The sequence below is a fragment of the Rutilus rutilus genome, assembly GCF_951802725.1.
Source record: "Rutilus rutilus genome assembly, chromosome: 13".
NCBI lineage: Eukaryota > Metazoa > Chordata > Actinopteri > Cypriniformes > Leuciscidae > Rutilus > Rutilus rutilus.
In genome coordinates, this window is record NC_140218.1 from 21,383,861 (window position 1) to 21,411,449 (window position 27,589).

The 27,589-nt window shown below is 39.1% G+C and overlaps 1 protein-coding gene and 1 long non-coding RNA gene across 5 annotated transcripts in view; one reads left to right on the forward strand and one right to left on the reverse strand.

Moving 5' to 3' along the window:
- The window catches only part of rerea (arginine-glutamic acid dipeptide (RE) repeats a), a 108,938-nt gene that overhangs the window by 9,409 nt on the left and 71,940 nt on the right, over positions 1-27,589 (reverse strand). For all 4 annotated transcript variants that reach the window (XM_084428748.1, XM_084428747.1, XM_084428750.1 and 1 more), the window contains 6 exons: positions 24,877-24,925; positions 23,218-23,342; positions 23,027-23,126; positions 15,746-15,844; positions 8,651-8,731; positions 40-202 (listed from right to left, as the gene is read on the reverse strand). In XM_084428748.1, coding sequence (XP_084284874.1) covers positions 40-202; positions 8,651-8,731; positions 15,746-15,844; positions 23,027-23,126; positions 23,218-23,342; positions 24,877-24,925 — 617 coding nt within the window. The remainder of the gene's footprint in view (positions 1-39; positions 203-8,650; positions 8,732-15,745; positions 15,845-23,026; positions 23,127-23,217; positions 23,343-24,876; positions 24,926-27,589) is intronic.
- On the forward strand, positions 12,568-18,162 carry LOC311302723. Its single transcript, XR_014629658.1, has 3 exons — positions 12,568-13,159; positions 15,353-15,411; positions 15,585-18,162. It is a non-coding gene; the product is annotated as an uncharacterized lncRNA (long non-coding RNA).

A 27,589-nucleotide genomic window follows, 5' to 3' on the forward strand; every position in this document is an offset into this window, starting at 1 on the left:
TCTCTGTCTCTAGGGGGAAGAGAGGCAGATTGCACTTACAGAACTCGCTGGAAGGTGGGCGGGAGGGAGTGTTGACGGGAGTGGAGGCAGTGCGGGTCTTGATCCGGCGGAAGACGGGTTGTCTGCGGTGCCTGCGGTGGGCTCTGCAACTAGCAGCCTCTGGGGTTTTCTTCCAATAATAGTAAAAGGTGATCAGCTCCCCCTATGAGATAGCAAACACAAAAACAATCTCATGAGCCAGGAGTTTTAACAAACATTTAGGCAGTCTTACTGTATAAAATTGATCAAAGAAACTCCAAATACTATACAAAAATATTGGTGATCTGTTGGATGTGATGTGAATATGGCTTGATAAGCGAAATAATAGACCACAAATGGCAAAATGATAAGGCAGCTGCACTGACATACATCAGGAGTTGGTTGATGAAACCATTTTATTTTTGATAGTAGAAAGAAAGGAAGGGAGAAGGTATAGAGTCCTGGACAAAGAATCCATGCCAGGTTTGCCAGCAGACCGGCTTGTTGTTCTCTGGCCGTGTCTGTCCCAGGATTAGGCAGTGAAGCTCTCTGAATGCTGGGATATTAGGATCAGTACATTGGTGGCTGCCTGGGTGGCAGGCGTTTGAATGGAAACAAAGGAACATGTCAGGGAGAGCTTTGGCGCTACAAATAGGGAGTAAAATGGCTCCAAGCCCCTGCGCTAGAAGAGTCAATTGAACTTTAATCAAACATTCAGAGGGCGCGTTTGCCAGGGAGTAAGGCATATAAATCCCGAGCACAAAAGCCAGCCAGGAAATCAATACCCTACTGAAACATTAACACATGCAATCATGGATCAGAAGACGCTTTGCTTAGGCAGCCTGCACAAATTAACTGTCGTTTTCCGGACACATTCAAAATAATACACATGCCCTAAAACTGTTGTCTGGTGGAAAAGCAATTACGAATTTTTCCTGTGGTAGTTCCTCTTGTTTCTCTCTTGTACCTTTCGGTTTCTTTCCAATTGAATCATTTGGCTGATTCTGGATATTAATTTCTAGACATTGCATGGGAGTGGCTTGCATGTCAACGGCTGAGCTTTTAACATGCTTTAATGTGTTCATGTTGCAGGAATGAGTGAAGAGGACAGACATGGGGTCTGACAGGGTCTGTTAAACTCAGGCTGAATAGGGCTTGGGTGTCTTTAATGCGTATTGATTGCTTTCCCTCTTTGCTTCGGCTGTTCTTCTTGACATAAATTGGTCATTAAAATGCTGCTCTCCCCAACACATTAACAGCTTTACGGCAAACACTTCAAACTATTCTTGGCAGCAGTGGAAAAACACGTACTTTGAATCCTATCAAGACTATTCATAGGCTATTTTATTGCTTGAGTGAATTTTACTGAACCATATAGATTTGCTTTGGATGCCTGCACTTGAGCATATGAATTACATTTACATAAATCACAAAAAATGAAAACGGTCTGATGGAAAGGCTATAAAACTGAGGCTAGCTCAACCGAAGCTAGCATGTCTGACATGGGCAAACACATAAGTCAGATAAGTCTCACACTTACATGTTCTCATATAACATGTTCCCCCTAAAAAAGTAATCAAGGTACAGCATAAACACCAAAACAATGGTGTGATCTGAAGAGAAAAAAAAAAAAAAAAAAAAATGTACAAATCACAGTTGAAGGACTGAAAAAAAGCACATTGAGCAGTAGAGAAGTTCTCAAAATGTTTCCACATGCATCAAACTCAGAGCAGCCCATTTTTGAGTGGCCTGATGGACACACGCAAGAGAAATATCAATTATCACAATTACATCAATTACTTGTGGGTGGTACAAATGCTTGCCAAATAAGAAACACAAGGCTGACAAGCTCAACTTAAAGAATCCCAGCCCAGCTCCTGTGGGTTATTTATCCGATATGATGAGTGGAACATGCAATGGCGAAAGGCCCAGGCCCGCGTCTGAGAGCAAAAGGCTTTTTGGCGGGGTCGGTCAGGGCGCAGGTGCAGGCCAAAGGATGGCAGGCTTCCTGATGTGAAATTTAATTGAAATGTGCAGATCAAAACTGTTCAGCAGGACAGCGGGCAGGCTTTCTTCACAGCCTAATGACTGTTCAGCACCGCATCCCCCTCCTCATGGTTGCCCCTTACTTTTTATTTTCCCTCCCTCTATTTGATGTGAGCTTTGAAGCATGAAACCTCAACTTAATGCTACAGAAGATAAAAAGAAAAGGTCATTTTAGCCCTCAACAATTTTGCCAGAGCACTTTATAGCTCTTAAACATCCTAGAGGAAGGCAGACGAAAAAAATTTAGCTCTGGTTCAGCGTAATAACACTGTGAAAGGAATCACTGTGGTCATTCAAAAGTAATTTAGTCCATAGGCTATCAAGACAGGTGTCAAGGTTGGGAAAGAGCTGACAACCACGGGCGAAGATAACGCAGCGATGTTTAATGCAATCTGCTGAAGCAATATGTAGAGAAGTAGGGGAACCAGGATGAAAAGAGTGATGAAATGTTTTGAGAGGATCATCTGTGATGATGACAAATTTCCTCGATGGAGAGCTATAGAAAAATCCCCTTTCAAGCTGGAGGAGAGGAGATGGAAGAGGAAATATGATTTCATTTGAAGCATGGAGGGGCTTGTGCCAAGTCACGGCTCTGGGTTTGTCTCTCATCCCTCACTCGTTTCAGTGCTGGCCATTCTTTCTGACAAAATGTTGCTGGATTGTTCGCCACAAAAACCCCCAATATTTTTCAAGATGCAGCACAGAAACATAGGACAGGCAAAGAAGCTATTTAGTATTTTTAAAGGGAGATGTCCTACTGTGAAGTAAAATAAAAGATGACATCTGGGGGAGGAAATGTCTCCTGTGAGTTTCAGTTTGTTGTGAAGGTCTATGAAGCTGGATGCACATAGTGAGTTAGTGTCAAGTGCTTAGACTGACAGCTTGAATAAAGCCAGGACTTGTGTGTCAAGGTAGGTTTGTTGGAAGCAAAAGTGAGATTTCTCTCTGCTATCTGTAGTGAGCATCAAAATGTCAAATTTAAGCATTTCCTTGTTTCTTTACACACTAATGTGCAAAACATTATGGCAAGGCAAAAAAGCAAAAATAATGTTTTTAAAGATATGGCTGACCCATAAAGAAATAAAAAATTAAGGCCTCATGCTGTTCCACACCTGTGTAACAAAATATGTGAAACAAAAAAAATAAAAATACATTTTTTATTTACTCCCCCGTAAATTTGACGTCAATGTGCACATCGTTTGGACCCCATTGACTTTCATTGTTTTGACAAAAACTGTTGAAACATTCTTCAAAATATCATACTAATTTGTTTGAATGTGAGGGTGATTAAATGACGATAATTTTCATTTTTGGGTGAACTCTCTCTTTAAGGGTGTGTAACATTTTTTAAATGATTTGTGGTACAAACAGCACAAATACTCAAACTAAAATATATACATTTTCCCGAATAGCTTGTCCACCCCAGACCAGGATAAATGCGTACAGCTATTAGTGTATGTGGAATTTCCTCCATTAGCCCCGAATCTTTAAGAAGAAGAGTGTGTGCCAGGGAGCGGGAGATACTGACAACGTAAGCTTGGAATTATGAGGCATTTCAGAATGCTTCCATCTGCAGAATTTTTCTGGAGGGTGGATTATCTGACAAGGAAGGGGCTTACCTCCTATCACGGCACAGAGAAACGCTTTTCCACTCTGATTTCACCTCGAGAAAACCACCGATGTGGGAGCATGCAAGCACAGACTGTAATTTCCAACAGATTACACTTTTTTTTTTCCTCATTGCAGCGGACCATTCGGGAGAAACCATAGCTGGACCTTCTGGTCATGTGTGCGTCTGTGTGTAGGACGGGTGTGAGGCCTAAACTCCTGTATTTATACACTCATCCGCACTCAGGCCTGGACTTGAACAGATGGTTTCTGTTTTTCCTGGCAGATTTGTGACGAAGCCACAAAAGGCCCCTGCTTTGACAGTGAGCCAAACGGTTAAGGCTGTAGCTGACAAATACAGGGGAAGGAGAGCAGCAGAGAATGCAAGGGAGGGCAGCGAGAGGGGAGAGAAAATGGAAGATAGCAACAGACAATCAAACCCGCCTGAAAAAAACCTCAAGAGCATTTGCTTGGTTAAACAATACAAAAAATTTGATATGAGAACATTTGGTCACTAGGTACAGACAGGCAATGTGCAGCTGTAAACATTAATTAGTTGAGTTGGCCCGTGTGCTTTCTGGTTCTTACATGGAACCGACTGTGCCCAAGTACATGCAGGAGGGAGAGACATGCAGTGGTAATGACAAATTCAATCCTCTGTCACAAAAAAAAGAAAGCTGAAAGAAGTTCGACTCTCTTGTGGCACTGTACTTTATAGCCTTTTAAATACTGGATACTTACAATGTTGTCTTCAACAATTTAATACAGTACAATATACTTTTTGTACATTATACAAAATATCAGCATTTTCGCACTCATTTTTTGTTTAAAAAAACGTTACTACAGAGTATATTTACTGTAACCACTAAGATTTCAGTTGATCGCTTGGCATTTAAAAAAAAAAGCCTTGCCACCAATTTTTACTCCCACTCCAGGCACTCCATATTGACGGTCAAAATAAATGCTGCTGTTATACTGTCTGAGAAGAGCCCTGAAAAATCACATTGAGAGGAGATGTCTATTACTGTAACCTTGCTCCAAAGTCAACAAAACAATGTAGCACACTGTAAAAACAGGCTCCATTCAAACACCATTGCCCAACCTTTTGGTTAAATCAGGCAAAATTCGAGAGAAAAAAAATGTGCACTACAATGGCCTTGGCTGATAGAGCGGGGTATAAAAGGATGTTAAATAGACAGCGAATCCCTGCTGCGCTGTCGCTTTCTGTTGGAAAAGAAATAAGCCGTGTGCGCTTGCAGGTCAACGAGGCACAAGCAGAGGAATCAGCAGTTGTGTTTCCCTGCTTTAAGCGCTTTCAGTCAATGGAGGCAAAAGTACGCCACAGCAAGACTTTTTGATGGGGGTCGATCTCTTTAATCCAAAAGATCAAGTTGTGCAGCCACAGCTTTGTTCAGAAAGCCAGACAACAAACAACACACAGGCTATGCATGCCCACTTTTCATACACACTAAACAGAAATAATTATAATTTATTTGTATAGCCGATCTGGAGGAAGTCTAAACCATAAAAAAATGGCCAAGTACACTAAGATCAAAAACATTTCCAAAAACAACATTTACCAAACCAAGCAGACAATTTTATCACGACTGGACAGCTGCTGGCGATCGAGCAGGCCGCCAGTTTTAGCCATTTTAATTAGTGCCCAACCCTCAATACCTCTAATCACACAAGCGCCTCTCTAGGGCACTGGCTGCAGGGCTAACATCTTTGCAATGAATTCAATTTGACATTTATACAGATCGCACCAGGGCAAACATCTGCTACAAGGTTGTACCGAGAACAGTTCTATAATCTTGGCCATCTTAGCTTGAAAATTACAGGGCCCGAGGGCCAGGGCTGCCTCCTTACACAATTGGATCTTCTGCAACGGCAGCAATGCAGCTGGATTACACCATGGCTGCTTTACGGTATGGCTGTTTTTCCAACATGATGGAAAATGTCCCTTATACATCTCTGCCCACATTACAGAGTCTCTATTGTGCAACCTAATGCTCCTTCTTCCTGCAGGTGCAATTTAATCAAGCTTTGGAGTGTTACCAGTTAGTCTGCACCCTCCTAAAACAAGGGTCTACCTAGCATTCAAAAGCCAGGGGCAGATTTCCAAAAGGTTAAAGCACACAGACTGTTGTCACAAAGTGCTGCAATCATACCAAAATTTCAGATTTACCAGAGACAGACCAATGTGCCCTTTAATATGAAAAGCATCTGGAAATCTTCCAAAAAACCCTACATAAAAATATTAATAATTACTTAAATTAAAAAAAAAATAAAGTTGTCAAATACAAACAAACAAACAAACAAACAAATAAACAAATAAAAATAAAATAAAATAAAATAAAATAAAATAAAATAAAATAAAATAAAGGAACACACTTTTGGGCATTTAAAATGCATTAAAAATTATCACAAAAACAATCTGCAATAGTTTGTTTCGAATTAGATCATTTGCATCTTAAATTTATGTTGCTGTGCTTACTGGTTTGATTTGTAAGCAATAATTTAAAACAAATAGGTCTAAACCACTACAGAAAACTATCAGAAGAGTACAAAGTACAAAAAATCTTTCTGGGACAGCACCCGGGCAGAACTGCAAAGACGTGTTATCTGTGATCTGTAGACACATCATGCCGGGTTTGTTTGGGAACATTTCTTACACCAGAACACAAATAATTCCATGACGTTGTCTTTCAAGTGGAGGAAATGGTGGCAGCGAAAAGAGCAGAGACAGTAAGACGACACACCCACTTCCCCAACTTCCTCTTTTATTTGACTTCATATAAAAGCATTCCAAAGAGCTAGTCAGGCCTGGTGTGTTTGCACAGCAGTGGGTGCTTAGCCTTGGCACCGGCTCTTTATGACAAACCCAGCTCATAAGTGCTGAGGGGGAAAATGGGGAGAGGCAGAAAAGCTGCACTGTATCACCCTCCACGGCCCTGGGCATTTAAAAACGCTACGGTCATATCAAATCCTGGACCAGATGACCTGGAAGAAATTCACAGGAAAGATTCTTCAGCAGAAAGGCTGGCATTTGAGTAGCAGGAAAGGTTTTCATCTTGGATGGATGAAGGAAGGAAGGAGTTTCAGAATATGCTCAGAGTCCCACAAAAAAGAAAGATTTGGGAAAAGAAATGGGAGAGAGGGAGAAAGACTGTAGAGAAAATAAATCAAGCTTTCCGCAGGGTATTGACTGGCACTTACACATAGAGCTGGCTTTTAGCACAAAAGCAACTTCAATCTTAAGCAAAGTAGGGCTTTTTAGAGAACACTCGCTGTTCTTATTGTATATTGAACTAACCCCTCAACCCTGCCCTTCAGCAAGACTGTTGTGCCTCCATGTCGTCTTTTTCCATCATTCTTTCTTCATGTCCTGGTTTTTAGAGGCTGGCTTGTTTATGCATGCATGTACATTATTAAATAAATGGAACAAATGTCTCCATTAGAATGGGAATTGATATTAATACAATATCAAATCAAATAATTTTCAAAAGTCCTGTCGAGGGTTACAAATTTATATATAAAAAAAAAATTTAGGCAAAAAAAACAAAAACAAAAAAAACAACAGACAATTGCAAAACCATTATTTCTTCTGAATACTGCCAGTCATAAAAGAAAATAAAGAAATAGCCAAACTATTTTAGTATTCGGTCAATGCTAAAGATGTTAAGATGTTAATTCGCAGAATTACAGGATTGTTAAAGCCTTCAATTATTCTTTCCTTGTTTCAGTTCAACATAAAAATCAACGAGTAACAAATTTCAGGTATTTGGGAGTGTACACACACAGAGTTATTTACGCTGTATTTCACTTTGTTCTTTCATCAACAGGGTCATACACAATTAACTCATTAAAATGTGCTCATTTAAAATATGTATTTACAGCCAGAGGAATACGTGTTGTTGCATGAAGAGCGAAACTATCAATGACTGTGGTACTTTAAGGGTGACAGGCCTTTACACAGATTCCCTTCTGCTAGCAGGGATCCTCTTTATTGACTAATCATTGAGCTAAGTCAATACCCCATAAAACATGCACTTGATAACCAGCCTATTAGCCAGAGATTGTGTTTTAGTCTATCTGACATGACACTGAGGACACCAGTAAAGCTAACAGCTGATCTGATAAAACATTGATAAAAACATGTTTGGTAAACAATTCATACTGTACTTAAGTATGCTATAAGAATGTTAAAGAAGTGTTGAACTTTTATCAACCCTAAAAAACACAAAAATAATTTTTTTTATAAATCAAAATTAATAAATAACATTTAAAATGTATATAAGATGTCAAATTTATTTACAGTACAAGTTTTTAATGGTAAACAGTTAATGAAAAACAATCTAGATATCTTCTAAATATGTTCATGTCAACAAGCTCCTCATGTCATGTTGAACTAAACAGAGGAATCCTAAACTTTACTCATGCAGTGGTGAGACTATCAGCCATGACCTTAATACACTTTAATGAAAACAATAAAAACTTAATCATCTATGAATACTGTGAAATGCAAAGTAACATGCATTTACACATTTTATTTCACCAATTAATTTAAAAATGCGTAGTCAAAAAAAAAAAAAAAACTAATAAAAAAAAGGTAAAATGACATTTCTCCATTTATTACTTGCACTGTGCATAGAAAACAAGAGTTTAACAAATAATGCTTTGCGCTTAAAATAAGTTTGTAGCTGTACAGAGCTTTAACTAGATGTTATATAAACAGTCATGTTTCTGTTTTGACTGAACACATGTCTCAGGGCCCCTCTACAAGCACCTAACATGCACAGTTAAATCTAATATTCAGGCACTCAAGATCATTCAATCATTTTCTCAACCTCACCGTTTTCGAAACCACTAAGACATAGCTTCAGTTTCAAAACATGAAAAACCACAGTGAAAAGGAGTTAACTTGTTTTAGTGTCCAACCATGAAAAATGTTTTCAATAGGAAAAAAATGACTTACCGTCTCCTTGTTAGGGAGCAATTCTTTCCGAATCCTAAAAAAGTTCTTCCCGTACTGCCTTAAACCCTTTATGAATCGTTTCTGTTGAGAAAAGAAATGAGAAAAACATTTAAAATTACATTTTTAAAAGCACCCGTAACAATTGACATTGAAGCACTTCACATACATTACATTGTGAACTGCAAGGGGAAGAAAACAATGTTGTGATCTTAATCTGAAAATCTCTGCTTGTGCTAGCACAGCTTTGCTACAGTGAAAAAAATGAGGGGAAATGACAACAAAAGCAGGAATAGAAGCTGAGATTAAACCACAGCGGAGTCGAAACGCGATGGCAGCTCGTCTAAATCTTAGTGAAAGTTCAGCAAGGTGATATGCATATGAGGGTCGCACAACACTGAAGTTCAAAGCTGAAACTGAACTTCAATAAGTTGCGACGAATCACAACACACTTCTCTCTGATCTTACAATTTGCACGCTCGCACTTCAAACAGCTGCCTGAGTCCTGCGCAAAGTACTAGAATTACAAACCCATTTGCTTACAGTTACTGCAAACAAACAGAACTTAAGCTAACAGTGTTAAAATAACCAGGTTTGTGAATGTGAAAAATGACTGAAGCTTTAAACAAGTACAGATATCAAATAAAACATTCACTTAATAAAACAATGAGAAAACAACTTTTACAACACAAACCGAAGAGTAACTTCAAAAATAAAAGGTGTTGACACAGACTGCTGTAATATAAAAGTAGAATGTGTAGCTTGAATGCTTTTCTATTCCTTTAAGAGCCACAGACTGTGTGAGCCATAAAAAGCGGAGGCAGAAACATTCATAACCAGCGAAGCAGACAACCAGCAGATTTACTTTCTTGTTCCAGCGGCGAGCCCCGCTCCACAGTAATCTCAGTCAACGGTCCTCAACAACCAAACTGTTCGGAAAGCCTGGGAAAAGTCCACTCGGCACACGACCCAAATCTCTACGTCCACTCATAGGCAGTAAAAAAAATAGAGCTGCAAATCCACAGAGTCTCCGAAGGTACGTCGTTTTTTTTTTACGAGCAAGAGATAGCTTGTCACTCTCTGCTCTTCCACTACAAAGGGGAAGGCTTTACATGTGATCTTTCTGCTAGAGAGCCTCTGGTCTGCGGCTGGCTGGAAAACCTGGAGCGGAGTCATGCGATGCATGGCGGATCGCAGCAGTTGTGTCACACATGCATTTTCTGAGAGCTCTTTTTCAGTGTGTGCGCGGTATGTACATCACCTCTACGTCTGCGCTTCTCATTACTCAAACTCCAACCCCCTTATGGTGGCTTTTACAAGGGAACCATACGGTATCACAAAGCACAAACTAGTGAGAAAAATTGAAGGCAATCTTCGTAGAGGTTTTAGATGTGGTTAAACGATACAAGTCGTTTGCAAAACCAGTCGTGGATTTCAGCTGGCATTCTCAGCCAACTTCTCAAATGCATACTAGTTATGTAACCAGGAACTGTTTACACATGGCGTTTAAAAGAACAATCTGCGGTGAGAAGGGAGGGAGTATTACTTGTTTGTCTTAAGATTTATGCCTCAAAGCTCTGAAAACTTGCAATAAATTAGATGTTTGAGTATAATGAAATTCCTAATCCTGCACATTAAAACTACAAGCCTTTTAAAGTAGATCTAGCCTTGTCAGGGCAACCATAACGGGTCGAGATACGCAAGCATTAGAAACAAAATGACCACAGACACTTTTCATCTGGTGTGGTAAAGAGGCGGATGATTAACCAGCAGGTGGTGCAATGTGCAAAACGAGCCTGTGATGATCTTTAAATGCACCAATGACTAAAGTACTAGTTATGAGTTAGGGCATGTCAGACTCTCCAAGTATAAAAAGTTATTTTACTCAATGTTTTCAAGGGCTTAACATTGAGGCAAGCAAAATAACAGGACCAGGGGGAGAAAAAAAGTTAAGGAGATAAATTAGACTCAAAATCTACAAAGTCTATGTTTATCTAGCTATGTTTACACCCTGGTGACCCAGACCAGGACCATCATTTGGCACTGGGACCACGGGCAACAACAACCACTTAACCACAACAATTTTAATCTCACACTGGTGAGTATCTAACAGTCTCATGTGTTAATCAATCCCCAGCCTGGTGACTACAGGTCTAAGGTGTGAACATGTTCATTTTGTTGAACACATTAAGCGTTAAAGGCATCCGAGTGCGCCTTCATTATCTGAGGTCCCGGATCCTGACCGGCAGGACAAAAATCAATTACACCTACCAGAGCGGCACACGTTAGCAGCCTGATTATGTCACCTTAATTATGTTTCCACTACTGTAATATTTACAGTGCACTGCAGGCAGGAGTCTACGTGCGCGGTTGTCTCGTTCGTTGCATGTCGGCTCCACTTTAAGGCTCCATTTCAGCTGCCTGGGCTCGCTGCACTCTGAGCGCAACTAATAAATCATCCACCAATCTGCTCCCTGAATTGCTCTGCCTCTGCTACGATTGCTCCGGCCCGCCGTTGCTAGGCAACAGGGCAGATAACGGGAGGGGCTGGAGAGCGAGGGGAGAGTGGAGGAGGGGTGAGAGGGGGAGGCGAACGCTACCGAGTCACCAGCAGCCCGCTCTGTCGAAACAACAGGCTTCTTTCTGTCAAAAATTGTTCCAGTGCGCTGGCTCTGCTTTCTGCCTCTCTCTCTCTCTTTCGGCTCGACAGTGCTCTATTGTAAAAGAGAGCGGTGAGAAGGGAATACAACTGAAAAGGCTATTGTGATGCGTGCGCACTTCCTGCCTAAATCATAATTGTTAAAAGCTGTAAAACTGGTTAAGATCATTCAAGCATGTACAAACAGATGGTGTCAGAACACTCTATACAAAACACACTACGTGGGTCCAACACACACTCGTACACACACACACGCACTCTTCAAATACCAAGAATGCCTAACATTTAGCTCTATGGCACAAAGACACGAGGGTCTTATGAAACCAGTGTGCTTGGCCTTTCGCTGAGGCTGACCTGCTATGGGCGAAGACGAATGAGCAGAGTATACAATTACAGTCACAGACAGCACAGCACACAAATATGACTTGACATGACAGCAATGATGATGGCATTTTCACACACAAAGCAACCACAAAGAGGGATGAGAGCCAGCCCACATCCTGTCCATTTCGACCTTACATAACATCAAAGCCACAACAGAAAAGAAGAGAGACATGGGGGAAAACTATCATAGGACCAGCCGTAGTATCAGTCCTATTAATACGAGCCTCTAAATCAGGCCACCGCTGCCGCCACTTAAGCATTTGCTTAGCGCTCGAGTCTATAAATATGCATAGATTTAGCTTAACCACAGCTTTTCTTGTGTACTGTGTAAAACCAAAGGTGACAGGAAATTCTCCAACACACCCTTCCTGCCTGCGCAAGTCTCATGGCAATAAAACGGTCTTTAAATCTGAGCGCTAGTGACTCCACTTCAAACATAACTGAAATAGTCCAGTGACAGAAAATATCTCCAACCATCTCAGTGGTTGTCAACTAGTGGGTCACATGAATTATTTAATATAATAAATTGTATTTTTTATAATAAAATTATAATATGTTATATATTTTTGCATATAGTGCTTCACTGAATTTCGATCTGTTTTTAGTCTGAAAACACTTGCATATGCAGTTAGTGTTTTATTTGTACTTTTTTCATTACAAAAATATGTACTTTACTATACTATTTTATTCCGTATAACATAATATTTATATTTCATAATATAATAATAATATAATTATTCATACAAGTATATTTCAAAGCTGGATTTTAAGGACATTTTTGTTAATTTTTGTACTGTGTTGTGTCATCACTTGATGTCCCATGTAAATTCTGGGTCCTGAAGCAAAACCAGTTTAAAACCACTGAACTATACAAACATGTAACCTTCCATGTGGGTGGCCCGCAGGAAAAAGTCATAATCTGCTGTACTGGGGGTATTCTTCCCTTCTCCAGAGACTCACCTCCCTTTATTACTGTGCAATGAGATTAATATTAAGGAGTAGGGAGGTGTTTTTTTTGGAGAAATTGTGCAGGCTTCTTAGATCACCACTGGGGGGCTACAATCTTGCCAGGTTGCCCGCTGCCGCACAGAGCATTTCAACTATCTGGAGCTTGACGCTGTCATTTGTCAACTTGTGACAAGCTCAAGATAATACACAGCAGGGCAGAGCAGCAGATAGCAGTCCTCACTGTGCTCATATATCAGACACCCTGAAACAGCACTCAGTGCTCTTTACTGGCTGTTTCTCAAAACACAGTGAGCTGCATTTTTGGGCATCACAGGCACATTCAAGCTCAGCCTCTCTTAAAAGGGATAGTTCACTCAAAAATTATTTACTCACCTTAATGTAATTCCAAACCTGTATGACTTTTTGTTCTTCGGAACGACTTGAGGTAAAAATTACGAAGATCAGATTATGACCGAGTTTTTGAACTATCTACCCTCTATGTTACCATTCAAAAGTTTCAGGTCAGTAAGATTTTTTAAATATTTTAAAATCTCTGTTGTCTCTAATGTTTTTAGTCTCATGTTTACCAAGGATGCATTATTTTCTGATAAAATTGTCAAAATATAGTGAAATATTACTACAATTTAAAACAGCTCTGTTCTATTCAAAGCTGAAATCCCAGCAGCCATTACTCCAGTCTTCAGTGGTACATTCATTCTAATATGCTGATTTGGAGAAGAAACACTTCTTACCAATGTTGGACAAATTTGAATAGAAAGTTCAGCATTTATTTGAAAAAATATTTTTTGTAAAACTGCAAGTCTTTACTGTTTACCTTTTGATAAATTTACTTCAGCGTATTCGAGTAGTTGAGCTCATCCTTAGAGAAAATACAGAAAAAAAAAAAACTCACAAGGGGGCTAATATTTCTTACACTGCATTACTAAAATGGCTTACAAGATTAAAGGGTGTTACATATGACATGCCATTTTAGAGCATTACCGCGGAAAAGAATTCTCCCGATAAACTGTGGCACGGGAAAAGAAATAAAATGGCACTCTCTTCCTCTCTGCGGCTGAAAGCGCTGCAGGCTAGTTGAGAAGAGAGGCTCCGAGGGCCGGGTCGAGCGGCTGAGGGAGACGGGTGACAAGTGACCCTGAAGAGGGGATGATTCTGTCATTTCTGAGACAGTCACTGTCACTTTTATTCACATTTCAAAAAGGAGCGATGGAAAAAGAGCAGGAATAATGAGGCCGTGGACCTGCAGGCAGAGAGAGAGAGGGAAAGCGAGGGATAATAAATAAATGAGGAGCAGCGGGGCTGGTGCAAGCGTCCAAGGTCAGGGGTACATTTACACCTGTCCCTCAAGGCTGCAGGGCTGCAAAAGCACAACTTGAAATCAGATCAGGGGGAGCGGTGTCCTTGACAGTGCAGTGGTGGCCTGGCTGGGTTACAGACGGGGAGGAGGGGGCAGCTTGCCTGCCCCAAACAGCCTCCTGAGGGGTGCGCGCACGCCACAGAGAAAAATACCAACAGTGGTGTAATCGAGGCCTGCGCTCATGCAGTATTTATTCAGCATCTCTATTATTCATCTCAGACAGACTGTTATACAGTTCGCTTCACACACGCGTGCGTCTCTGCGTACATTAAAAAACAGGCCCACACTCAGTTAAACATGCCGATGCAAATCGATACACACAGCTAATTTATCTTTTTTAATGGGCTTGCTGGCGCCATTAACATGACCACTACTTTTAAAATTCAGCCTTGTAGCTTTTATTGAGTGTGTACATATGTACATATACACACACACAACATGAGTATTGATTTAATAAAAAAAGCCGCAGCATACTAAAGCCTGTTGGGATGGAAATAACCTAATAAACATTTAGGAGACTTCTTGAAAGTGTGTGTTGCTGAAAGTACGTTTAAATGAAATCTAGTTTATTAGATGACAACTATGAATGGAGTGAGTTTGAATTTGAGTGAATTAGGGCGACCAGATTTCTCATGGTGGAATATGGGACAAGGCGGAATTATTTCTCATATAAATTATTTTGTGATAACGATATACATCTGGTAAGGCCTAGTTATTTTATTTTTGTTATTTAAAAAAAGATACATATTATAAACTATAGGACAAAGATATATAAATTAAACTATGTTTTTCAGGTACATGTTTATTTAACATGTATAATTGGCCTATATTTATTTAACATCTTTTGTTGTTTGATTAAACAGGTATTTTAGGCTGCTGTGACTTTAAGACCCCCAACAACTTACTGGGCATTATATCTTGATAAACTCTTTTTGAAGATCCTCGTTAAATGTACACATTCTTCTTTGACATCCTTATGTCTGACTAGGCACTCTCTAATATCCCGCCTTCTAACTGCAAGTTAATCGAAAACAAATTGTTATTGGATTTCTCCAAAATATACTATGACGAGATTGTTACCTTTGATTAGGCTATTCTCACATGACAGAAGACTACTACTCACTTTTATGATCACCTAACAAAGACCTTAGGAAAGAAGAAATACAGGACAAAACATGATTTTTTTCATTATAAGTCGGGACACTAATAATAGAGCTGAAATACAGGACTGTCCCTGGGAAAACGGGACGTCTGGTCACCCTAGTATGAAAGGAGTTTTGGCAATGGGGGCAGACCATGAAAATGTTTTACGGTCTTTTATTTTTATAAATAAAAGGTTTACCCTGGGATTCTACACTAGATGCCTATGTCAAACCCTTCATGGACTGTTTAAAGGTAAATGTATAATTGCTTTTCAGGCTATTATCGACACAACAGATCTCTTTCCACCTTTTTTCCTTATACTATAAAGCACAATTGAAAGCACAAATTGCTTTCAGGTACACAGATCAAGACTAACACAAGCTGACCAAGACTTTGTTTCCCCCTCCTTTGCTTCTCCCTCACAGGGAAGATTTATTCCACAGGCCATAAACAGGATGCAGCTGCCCTGTTCTGCTGGAGGAGCTGGAATCCTGAGTGCTTTTCAGCGGACGACAAAGAGCCAGCAATGCAGCGAAATCCGGCCTTCCCTCTCCACATAATGAAGAAAGTTAACTCGTTCACTCACCACTTCGTCTTCCGACCAGCACTTCTCAATCAGCTTGGGCACTGGTTTCTTCACCAACCGCTGCAGGGCTTTCCCGGCATCATAGCTGCTCTCATGAAGCTGTGTGAACGAAGACAGAACATATTAAATGTTAGCCCTTTTGGAAATGTATCATAACAAGCTACTCATTACTTGCAAGCTAATCAATCTGTATGAATCTCAGCTAGAGTGACAATAGTACACTTACAATAATGTTTATTAAGTGTTATTACTAAATGCTAATACAAGTTTTAAAGCATTGAAAACACCAAATACAAGTGAACACTAATTTAACCTTTACTTGAGTCAAAAATACTAAAATCTAATAAAATTAGAAAACATCCTAATTTAACTATTGTCAAACAGCAGCATTTAATTAACTATTCGACTATAAAAAAAATGTGTCATGAAAAACAGCAATGCTACTTTTCCAAGACACACACACACAAAAAAAAAGACTTACTGGAAAAGGGACTAACAACTATTTGAAAACAGCTAACAACAACTAATCACACTACTGCAAAACAGTGAAGTTAGTAGTGCTGCAACTTTTAGTTAGTTACTCCACAGTTCATTGTTACAATGTGGGGTAACTGTCATATGTGATTGCAATCGACTCATTTTTCCCAGTGTAAGGGCAGCCTGAACACTTTAACAGTGATTGGATCTCTATAAAAGTGACAGATAGGGTGAGTTTGGACAGCTGGACTAGAAATCTGAAAGCCATTAAGTATTGAGCAGGCAGATGAGCGTGAACTCAAATAACCTAAAATATACTGCCAGAAAAGCAGCCACGCAAGCCTCACGGATGATGCAGAAAAACACTTTAATATGACTCAGAACGTCCAGACAAGCTGCTTATTATAACTAGCAGTTAACAATGGAGCGTTTTGTCTCAAAATGATGTCACTTACTATTTAAAGGCTTAAAGTTTCACACATCAAGTCTGTTTACAAAAATATTTGAATGCAGAACAATATCTGGTTGAAGTGAAGTGCTAAATCCTTTTTCCTGTACCACTGGAGACTTTGGCCGGATCAAAATACACAATTCGACATCAGCGATCATTACTAATATGGCTACAACAAAGCAGCTCGTCAAAGGCAAACTGAGGCATGAGGCAGTTCACGCCGAAAGCACATTGGAATTGCAGATGAGTGGAAAAAGGTCAAGAAACTGTGAACCTCAGCTCACATTAATTCTCAGCTTATCCACTTCTAAGTTAAAATGGAAAATTCATGTTTATTGCATTTCAGGTTCATTTGTCAAATGTTTTTTTTTAAGGATAGGAGACAAACAGAGGAATTGGTTTCATAAACGCATAAATGCTATATGCTCAGTACTTGATCGGGCAACCTGACCGTCTAGGAGCTGGTAAATTCAGCTTTGCAAAAAAAGCTCAGCTGTCAGCGACCACTGTGCATTAATGAAGCCATGAATTACACCCCTCTTGTTCAGACATCTTACAATCGCAGACATCACTGAGGAGCTCTTCAACGCCAATTTACTAGCGTGTTTTGAAGGCCCCTGGTGCCTGTGTCTTTCCCGAGGCGAGGCTGTGTTCAGAGAGCGGCAGCCTGTGGTGCACCGCTGAGAAGGTGAACAAATGTGAGTGAAAACGCTGAGGGATTTTTTTGTTCATCTTTTGACAATTAGGCATGAAGCCTGCTAGGGACATCTTACTTCACTGTGTCTCTCTGGTGCTGGGCGCTTAATTGGCCAAGACAAATTGGGTTTTAGCTGCTGCACTGAGCAAGTAGAGGAGAATTAGATGCACAGAAGAGTCTACCGTATAAAGATGACACATACAGGCAGATGTGTCACACTTAAGTTACTTTGAAGGTCAGGAAAATGTGTCAAGACCACACACCAAACAATTAATTAAACTGGGAAGTAAATCGAGCCACAAAACCCCTGTAATAATCTATTTTAGAAATAGGGTTGTTAAAACTTTCTCCTCATGAGTGATTAGTTATATAGAAAACGGCTCTTACTGAAACGTGTGGTCTCTCTGTTAAATCACTCTACTGCCTGGACCTCTTTTTGGTTTTGACATTATGACATGAGTAATGTGACTGGATTAATTTCTCTTTGTGTTGTCTAAATAGCTCCACAGTAAAATGACAATAAATACTGGTAATTGCATAACAAAAATGCACTTGGACTGAATCACCACTTACAAAGCAGCAGATCAGAGTCTGAAAAGGCACTCCGTTCAGCAGCAACGTTTTATTGAAGAACCTACATTGCTGTTTATTTGCATTGCAAAAGTGACCAGATGATAAAAAATAAATAAATCAAGACTGAATAGAACAACAAGTTTTACCATGGACCAAATAAAGTACCATTTTAAGTGTCAACACTGCTACACGATTACGATAAATTCAATGATGACTGCTGTTGTTTGTATCATTGATATGTGATGTGTGTACAGCACTTTGATAAACACTTGCTGTTTTTGATAAACACTGCTTTGACTTTGCTAAAAGCAATTACCCATGCAAGAGACAAAATTATTTCTTAGTATTAATACCACATTTTTGTTTAGTGTGTGTTTAAACCTTACTGTATTATTTAATAATAATGTAGCAACTCAATGTAATAAATGCACATAATGTAAAAGTATTACATTATTATTGTAATAAAATGTTCATAATGTAATAATTTGTACATTATGAGAAATGTATTAATTACAAACTCACCAAAAACTATTGTCATACTATCATAATTGTAATAGCTTTTACAAAAATATAAAAATAAATATTAGTATTCCTTTACAGTGCATTAAAAAAAATCTAAATACAGTCTTAAACTACCTGCGAAATGCAACAGATTTAAATATGCGTTCAATTATTATTGCTATATTTTTATTAAAGCATTGGTATTCCTTTACAGTACATTTTAAACATCTAAATCCAGTCTTGGCCTATCTACAAAATCCACCAGATTACTGATACTACTATTACTACTACTTATATACATAAGGTATTCATACTGTTAAATGACAAACAGTGTTAAATACCAACACTGTGTCAAAATGTTGTACAAAAAATCTCACAGTATCAATATAGCAATGAGGTGTGTGTGTGTGCTTCAGCCAATGGCAGCATGGAGTGTAAGTTAAGCAAACATTGCTTCAACTTTAATACAAGTTACAGCAAAACAAAGCCTGAGTGTACATCAGAGGGCATATGTTGAAAAATACAGTACAACATTAAATCATGTACAGTAGTTATAAAAGAAGTCTATACACCCCTGTTAAAACAGTTTGGTTTTGTGACGTAAAAAAGAAAGATAAAAAAAATCTGAACTTTTGCACATTTAATGTGAAATTACAACCTATGCAATGCCACTAAAAACTCCACGCTCCAACCAATCACGCTCACTTGTAATAGTATACGCCTGTATTCACCTGAAGTGACTCTGAAGTGACAAGAACAGCAGAGATTTATTTGATGTTCAGAAAGATTTTTTTTTACATCTTGGTTGCATGCTACTAAAAGAGCCATGGACCACAAAGAGCTTACAAGCATCAACGGAATCTTATTTTTGAAAGGTATCACTAAGGTGAGGGGCTGCAAAAAATGTCCAAGGCATTAGATGTACCACAGTCATCAACAAGTAGAGAAAGCATGAATAGGGCTAGGTGTCGTAAAAATTTTTTCCATTTCGATACCGGTTCCTGAACGATACTTTTTTCTATACCAATTTTATGAAATCAGTTTTAACAAGATTACATTACATATTACCTAAAAAACCCCATTATTTTTTCAGTTTGTTGGCTTTTTTTTAATAGACTCAAAGACTCTTTTAGGCCACTGGGGGGCGGAATATATGTCTCGCGCTCAAGTGCACGCATAAAGCTTGCCGCAAAGCACTGGAAAAAGTAGCTTGGATTATGAATGTGTAGGGAAAAAATAGCAAGGAGACATTTTTAATTGTTTATTAATATCCTAGTGTTTTCTGAGTCAGTGTTGACTATAAAGATGAAGTTGACGTTGCTGACTCGTCATCTCCGCAGTATAGTGAATGCCCATGCACCTATAGAGAGAAATGCACCTTTCATTTGGATTACATAATCGGAGATTATTTGTTTTCGATTCTAATTGGTTTGTTTAAAAGTAGACATTTCAAGCTTTCTATATGCCTATTTCTCAAGTCTGTGAGGAAAGTAGCCTATACGTAGCCTGGCAAGCCAGACCTACATCAAGATGTTAGGTCTGGAAACTCACCATAGACACGGCTCAATCCGAGGGGCGGGATAAACGGCTGTCTTTCAAATTCCCTCTGCACGCAATAGGACAGCGCTACAACCAACCAGAGCGTTTTCCCAACAGCTGAGCTAACGTTAGATGATAGATTCAACTTTTGCCATATCTGACAGGCAAAAAAAAGCATTTCTAAACAAACATGTCGTGAATACTTCACCTTTGGCTTATAGTCAGAAGTTACGCTGTTTGCGTAGATCACGGAGCACGCAGTGACAACCGCGCCCACTACGGTCACATATTATGACGGTCACAGAATCTGGTGTAACACCGGCAAAACTACGAACACATCTTCCTTTTTAAAGAATGACTTAAGTGCCGTTCTTTGCTCTTTTCTCAAAGAAAAACTTAACTCCAAGTCCTCCAGAGTCGCGGCCAAAGCCGATTCGAAAGACTGTTCGCCAGCAGCCATTCTTTGTTTTCAAGACAGGGAACCGTCACATCTCTGTCGTCATTATGTTAAGCCCGCCCCGCCTACTCTATACGCGTTGTGATTGGCCTGACCCAATTTGGGTTTTTGCAGCTAGAAGGTCTATTGAGAGTGTCTAGACCCACCTGGCTGCAAAATACATTTTGCTGCCGCTAGGGTGCGTCTAGATTTCTAGGCTAGCCTATACGCTGAGTTTCGGTTCATTTGTGACGCGTTCCAGTTCCTCTTGCAGTCGAAGACAGAGCAACTTTCTGCTCTTTAAGTTTATTTCGTGCACTGCCAAGTGCTTCATCAGATTTGTCGTGTTGCTGGTCTTGGCAGCAATTATCCTGTCGCAAATATTGCATCGCTAGCTGTTTGCATCGAGCCTGGTGAAACGTAGCCACACTTTTTATATTTTCCACATCTTTTACATCTATGGGGGTTGGGATGCTTACACACTAAAGCCTCACGTGTGAGCCACGTCTCTGGCCGTAACCTTGATGCCTCGCCACAGCCAATCATGCTGCATGCTTATTAGCTCACTGACGTTGACGAGATTAACCCCTTAGGTATAAAAATTTGGTACCGAACGACAAGACATTTTTTGATACTCGATGGTATCGAGGCAATTAGGTAGGTGCCTATAAAGTATCGAAATCGATACCCAGCCCTAAGCATGACAAATAATGACAATTGTCAAGAACATTTTCCCTCCAAAATTGATGAGAAGACAGAGAAAAATGGTCAGGAAGGCTGTCAGGAGGCCTTAAGAGTTGCAGCTCTTTCTGGCAAGTACGGGTTGCTCCCTACATGTGACAACTATCCCATTTTCTCCATCTGTCTGGGCTTTGAGATACAAGACTAAAAAATATCCAAGCATAGTAAACTTTGCAAAAACATATATTCAGTCTCCAAAAGCATGTGGAAATATGTGTTATGGTCTGACATAAGACCAAGATTGAACTTTTTGGCCAAATTCTTAAAAGGAATGGTTGGCACAAAAACAACAGCACATCAGCAAAAGAACACCATACCCATGGTAAAGCATGGTAGCACAGCATCATACTTTGGGGCTGCTTTTCTTCAGCTGGGACTGGGGATTTAGTGAAGGTGGAAGGAATCATGAATAGCTCCAAGTACAGTATCAGTCGATTTTGGAACAGAACCTTCTGACGTTGGCTAGAAAGCTGAAAATTAACAGAACTTTCAGCATGACAATGAGTGGGACAATATATCTAAGTCGAGATGTGCCAAGCTGAGATGTGACTCCTATCCAAACAAGCTGAGTGCTGTAATAAAATCAAAGGGTGCCTCAGCTAAGTATTAGTTCAGGGGTGTGAACACTATGCAGTTAGTGATTCCAAGTTTATTTTCTATGTGTCACTTTGGCTTTCAGTGCATTGCATAACCCAATAATGTCTTTATAGAGATGCTTTAAATTTTTCTAGATGACTAATACATAAACAATAATGAACTAAAGAATCACACAGTTGTCAGGTTTATGCTTTGGTTCTAGTTTCATTTTGATTTTAGTTAGATATTTCTAGGTCCTTATTCGTTCCCATGGTTTCTAATTAGTTCTACACTTGATCTCAGTTCTATTAATTGTGTCCCTCATGTATTTAAGCTCTTAGTTCTCCCCAGTTCTTTGTCTTGCGGAAATGTGACGTAACAAAACGTTGTATGTTTGGTTTGTGTTTGATCTTCCTTGTTCCTGTACTGTGAGTATTTTTGGATGTAAATTAAAGACTTCTAAATTGAAGACAATTTTGTCTTGTTTACTGACCAGCAGTACGTGACAATAGCTAAAATTAATGAATTTAAAAGAAATTGTAGAATAAACAAGTTATTTGAATCACTATATCTCAAACATGATTATAAAACTTATAATTACAATAACTGAAAGCATTGAAAGCATAAACTTCAATTTTATTTTATTATTAAAATGTTTTTCTTGGTTAAAGTGACTCAAAATAATGGAGCATGTCAATCACAAAAATGAATGAAACTGTTGTTCACAATGTAGCTTCATTAGCCTACTTTTAATGCAATAGCTTATTTTACATAAATCTATTAATACCTTTTGTGCTCAAATTTATTACATTGAAATAATTACTATATTGTAAACATTGTTTCACTTATACATTGTGCTGGTATTACCTTATGAATTGTGATTACATCATAAGTTTCCACAGTGTGTTCATAATGCAATACATTTATCATACAATAACCTATTACATTGTGAACATTTATTATTATACTGGAAAATCGTTATTACATTATGAGCTCAAGATTTTATTACATCTTGACAAAAATTATTATAAACATTTTATTACATTAATAATGTAATACCCATTACATAATGTGTAGCTATTACATTATACTTTGTTATTACTTTATGAGTTGCTACACAGCTTCTAAATAAAACACATCACTAACCCTCCAGATGCATTGATTTTCCATTTTCCATTTTCAGTTGTATGTTACTCAATGCTAATTTTACTGTTAGCAAAAAGAGCACCTGTAATTTTAAATCTGGAATAAGGGTCAGTTACATTGTGAACAGTGTGTGTGTGAACTTACAGTGTTTAATGCGTTAAGTGTAGTGTCGTCTCGTGAGGCGGCGAGGCAGCCGTCTTCTGTTGACCCCCCATCACACATCCCTGCAAACGCTGCCATGCTCCTGCCAACCAGAGAGAGGGAATATTGATGAAGTCCAAGCTAACAACACATTGTATAACACGACTAAAATGCGGGGTGAAGGTAGGGCTTACCTGGCTGCCCGCAGGTACATGAGTAGGTCACAGTCGTTGACCCCAGGCATCCAGACCAGCTCCTCATTCTCTGTCACTGTCTGACCTCCAGGAGAGGGAAAGGGCTGGAGCTCTGGCAGCTTGGCCTAATTTGGCAAAGCGCAGAGGGGACAGACAGCTGCGGTCACAACACAAATAGCACTAGTGATGAGTGCTAAATATCAATTTTCAAAATCATTTAATCTCTGTATGCATCCAGCCGACGGAGGGGTGCGAACAATCACGGGTGATTAAATGACCTCGCTTGAATCAAAGAGGCAACTGAACATTTAGCTTCCCCTTGTGTGTATAAATATGACGTTTAGACTTTTGAAGGTGATATTGACGCAAGATGTAGGCGGTTACCAGGGCGCTGCTAAGAGTGGTTTTTAGTTGGTTATTAGGAGGTCGTTGGAGGCCACTTGTATGAGCAAGCATAACTAATAGAAATACACTACCATTTTGTTTGGGGTCAACAACATGGGTTTGTAAGAATTTTTTTATGCTTTTGAAAGAGGTATCTTATGCTCACAAAGGCTGCAATTATTTAATTAAAAAATACAGTAAAAAAAAACAATTATTTTGTGACATTACTATTTAAAATAACTTTCTTCTATGTAGTCACATGAACCTTCAGAAATTCTAATATGCTGATTTGATTATTTTTAATCAACAGCACCCTTTATTTGAAATAGAAATCATTTGCAACATTATAAAATAATTTTTAGAAAAAGACTTTAGATCAATTGAATGCATACTTGCTGAATAAAAGTATTTTCTTTAAAAAAAAAAAAAAGTTACTGACCCCAAACTTTTGAACGCTAGTGTATATTCACAAAAACAAAAACAAAAAAAAAACCTTGGAGATGGCTTTGATTAGTGTTAGCATATTTTTACCCATGTTTCTTGAACACTGTGTCCTGAAATCCTTGACTAAATCCCTTCAGTAGAATGTTGCCAGAGTTAAATACAAAAATCATGTGCTCAAATAAATCTTAGTGCAAAACCTCAAAAGTAATTTCCTAACATATAACTAGCATTCAGATCCGTCCCGGGTTGGATCAATATCCATGGTGCGCTAGCCTGTAATAGCCGGCCCTGTAGAGCTTTATTACCGAACTTCATCTAAAGTCATTTGAAGTAACCCTGAGCAGAGGTCCTGCCACGGGTTCCACTCCACATGATAACTCGAACGGATCTCTGGGAGAATATACACTATAAAATCTCTGACATTAATTGCTGGTGGTGCTCTGTCTTTTTCATCGTGTGCCATCATCTTTAGCGATCTTCCTTTTGGCTTTTCAATTTCAGACCACTGTGACCGTTCCTAATTCCCATAAAACACTGCTGAATGTTTCTAATAAATCCCACATACACCGAGCAGCCAATTTCCAAACACACTATTCCATATGAGCGCTGCACTGCATGAAAAATCCATTAAGCATCTTCCTGAATGCGCTATGAGGACATGTTCAAGTTAAGTATGCAGGTGACACAAGACCAGCAGTAATATCCTTGAGCTTGTCAATCAAGTCACTGCTTAATATGAGCTTTGGATATCTCTGTTCAATCAACACCACAAGAAATGTCAGGGAAGACAAGGTTTCAGATAACATCCTAAGGATTTGTAAAGAAACATACCTGGTGACTGGGACCGACTCGAATCTCCCCTTGTGTACTGTTTAATCGCCTGAGAGAAAAGGAGAGAGAATGAAAGAAAAATTAATTGGTTGTGTGGTTTATGAAATGTCATACACTGTGTTTAGCTATTTTCTGTGTCGTAGAGTATAGAAAATGTGTCTGAAGTGAAGTGTTGTGCTTCATACATTGGAGATTGACATCTGTAGTTAGTACTCAAATTGTATTAGCCCAGATTGTTAACCTTCAGGCTATAACAGCCTTTTAGCAGCTTTCTTTACAGGTTTTTACCTCTCGAAAAACGTTTTCAATGCTCTTATGGTGCTTTTGGGGTATTACATGGCTTTAGCAGCACATAAAAATAAATCACATTAATGCAAGATTCACATTAATGCACAATAAAGCCTAAGAGGAAATGACCGAACAAAGGCGGCGAACAGCGCAGTTGACGTTTCTCATTGTTTTTGTGGAGGTACACTACAAAAGCCCCCAAAAGCCCAGATGATAAGCAGGGGGAGAGGAGCCCTGAAATGGCTGCTGTTGCAAACCCATGGCAGTAACCATGGCAACTACAATTTAATAATAGTGTTCCGATCTCCAGCTGCAGTGGATTAAAGAAAATGACAAGATGTTCCTTTTGAAAAGCCTTCCCCGCTCTGTTGCCACGGCAACAGCACTGATTTTCATATAGCCAGGCACAGAGCGGGGCCCAGAAACTGTCACTATGATTTGCGTCCAGGGTAGCTCTCACTCCACCGCCGGGCTGGCTGCCCGAACCTGGCTGCAAAGTGAGGAGAGGTTAGGGCCTCAAATCATATCCCTCCTTCATCTGGGTACATTTCATAAACAACCCCTCTCTCTCACTCCAGCATGATCCACTAAAAACACAAGCTCTGTCAATGGAGGAAATTCCACACTGAAGCAAATATGGCAGACAGATGAAGAAAAAGCAGACAGGCCTTCATTAAAAGCTTTTCAGCATTGAGCTGTTTAACGTTTTAAGAGTCTGATTCTAATGCTCATGACTCCTAGTGAAAGACAAATCCACATGAAATAAATTGCAAGGCAAGCATTAATGCGCTCTTGTCTGAAACTGAATCTGCTGCGAGATGATGGCGATAGCGGAGGGGAGAAATCACTCGGCCGGGTTCCTAAACATTCTGCAGGCTCTGCATTTTTGGAAGGTCTGAATTAGGCAGCAAAGCACACAAGAGCCTTGATCAGCCTTGACAGTGATCTGAGAGCTGCCACGCCACAGTTAGATCGCAAACAGCACGTATTGCAAAGAAAAATCTCTCCAAAATGCGTCAAGAAAATATGAAAAATGTAGCCAGTGGAGGACAACAAAATTTTTTTTCTCTATAGAATTATTACATCTGAATGATTAAATTCAAAATAAAGTTACAAAATATAGGTTACAAGAGGATGCATTAAGATTAATGCTACAACATGTAAATAATGTATAAACAATTATATTTAAAAATGACCATTTTACAGGATCAAGGTTTGTCAATATTTAAAAACCTGTTCCATTAAGTTTTTAAATTCCAGAACTTTAAAATGATATAATTATATGTATTTAAACTTAAAAAATTGCCAGTGTCTGCTAAATGCATGAATTTTATTGTTTGACCTACAGGAATATTTTAATTTGACTAATATAAAATTTAATAATATTAATAAAATGTATTATATACACATACACACTCACATACACACTCCACGAAATGTTTAATTGGTTTACTATTAGCACAGGCAAATATTAACTTGGATTCATGATTAATAAAAAAATAGAGAATCTGTATTTTAATGAGCCATGTCCTTTTCGCAGGTGTAACTAGGACTCCCGTGCAAGCCTGACATGTCAAATATAAACGTATACACTTTGTAACAAACTATTTTGTAAATTCCTTTTGCACTTAGTGGGTATTCTGTTGAAGAACTGAAAAAACTCTTTGACCAGATGATGAAGTATAGAGTTCATCTGAAGCGACAAACTAAAATTCAAACTTAAATAAAACAGCAACATGTGTGAACACTTATGCAGCGATGCTTCCTGGGCTTGACATCCTTTGAATCAAAAGGTCAGAAAATTGCACTGGAAGGGCAAATGAAAAATATCAGCATGATATTCCTTAGTCACATGCTTTAAAACATTTAAGATCAAAATCTCAGATCAACGCTTTTTAACTTGGATAGAATAAACAGTTTATAAACTAATGTTTGTGAAATAAAACAAACAAGAAACAACTCCCAAATACACTTATACACTACATCTTTAATTACAACAGTATCTCCAGCACATGAAGCGCTGTCAACACAAGCACAACATCCTGCATACTTTGACTCGACCACGAGCACAGCAATCAAGCCTAGCCCCGCCCCCTCCATCAATATCCTCCAATCACCGCACGATTTAGGGACGCTCATAACACATTGAATAAATACAGCGAGCGCCTCAACTTTATTTACACACCGACTAAACCCCTTTAAAACAACGGAGGCTTTGCATTATACATTTGAAACTCTACCCTACGCCATGGCATTACCACTGTAGTCACAACACAGCGTACTGCCAAGTCATAATAGGACGATTTCATATTCAAGTCTAAAACAAATTAAAGTTAAATATCTTATGTCGGACAATTCGCACTAGCGTGCGTGCAAACTCGCTTTATTCCACCCGCTCAAAGCACTAATGATGAAAGCACACAGC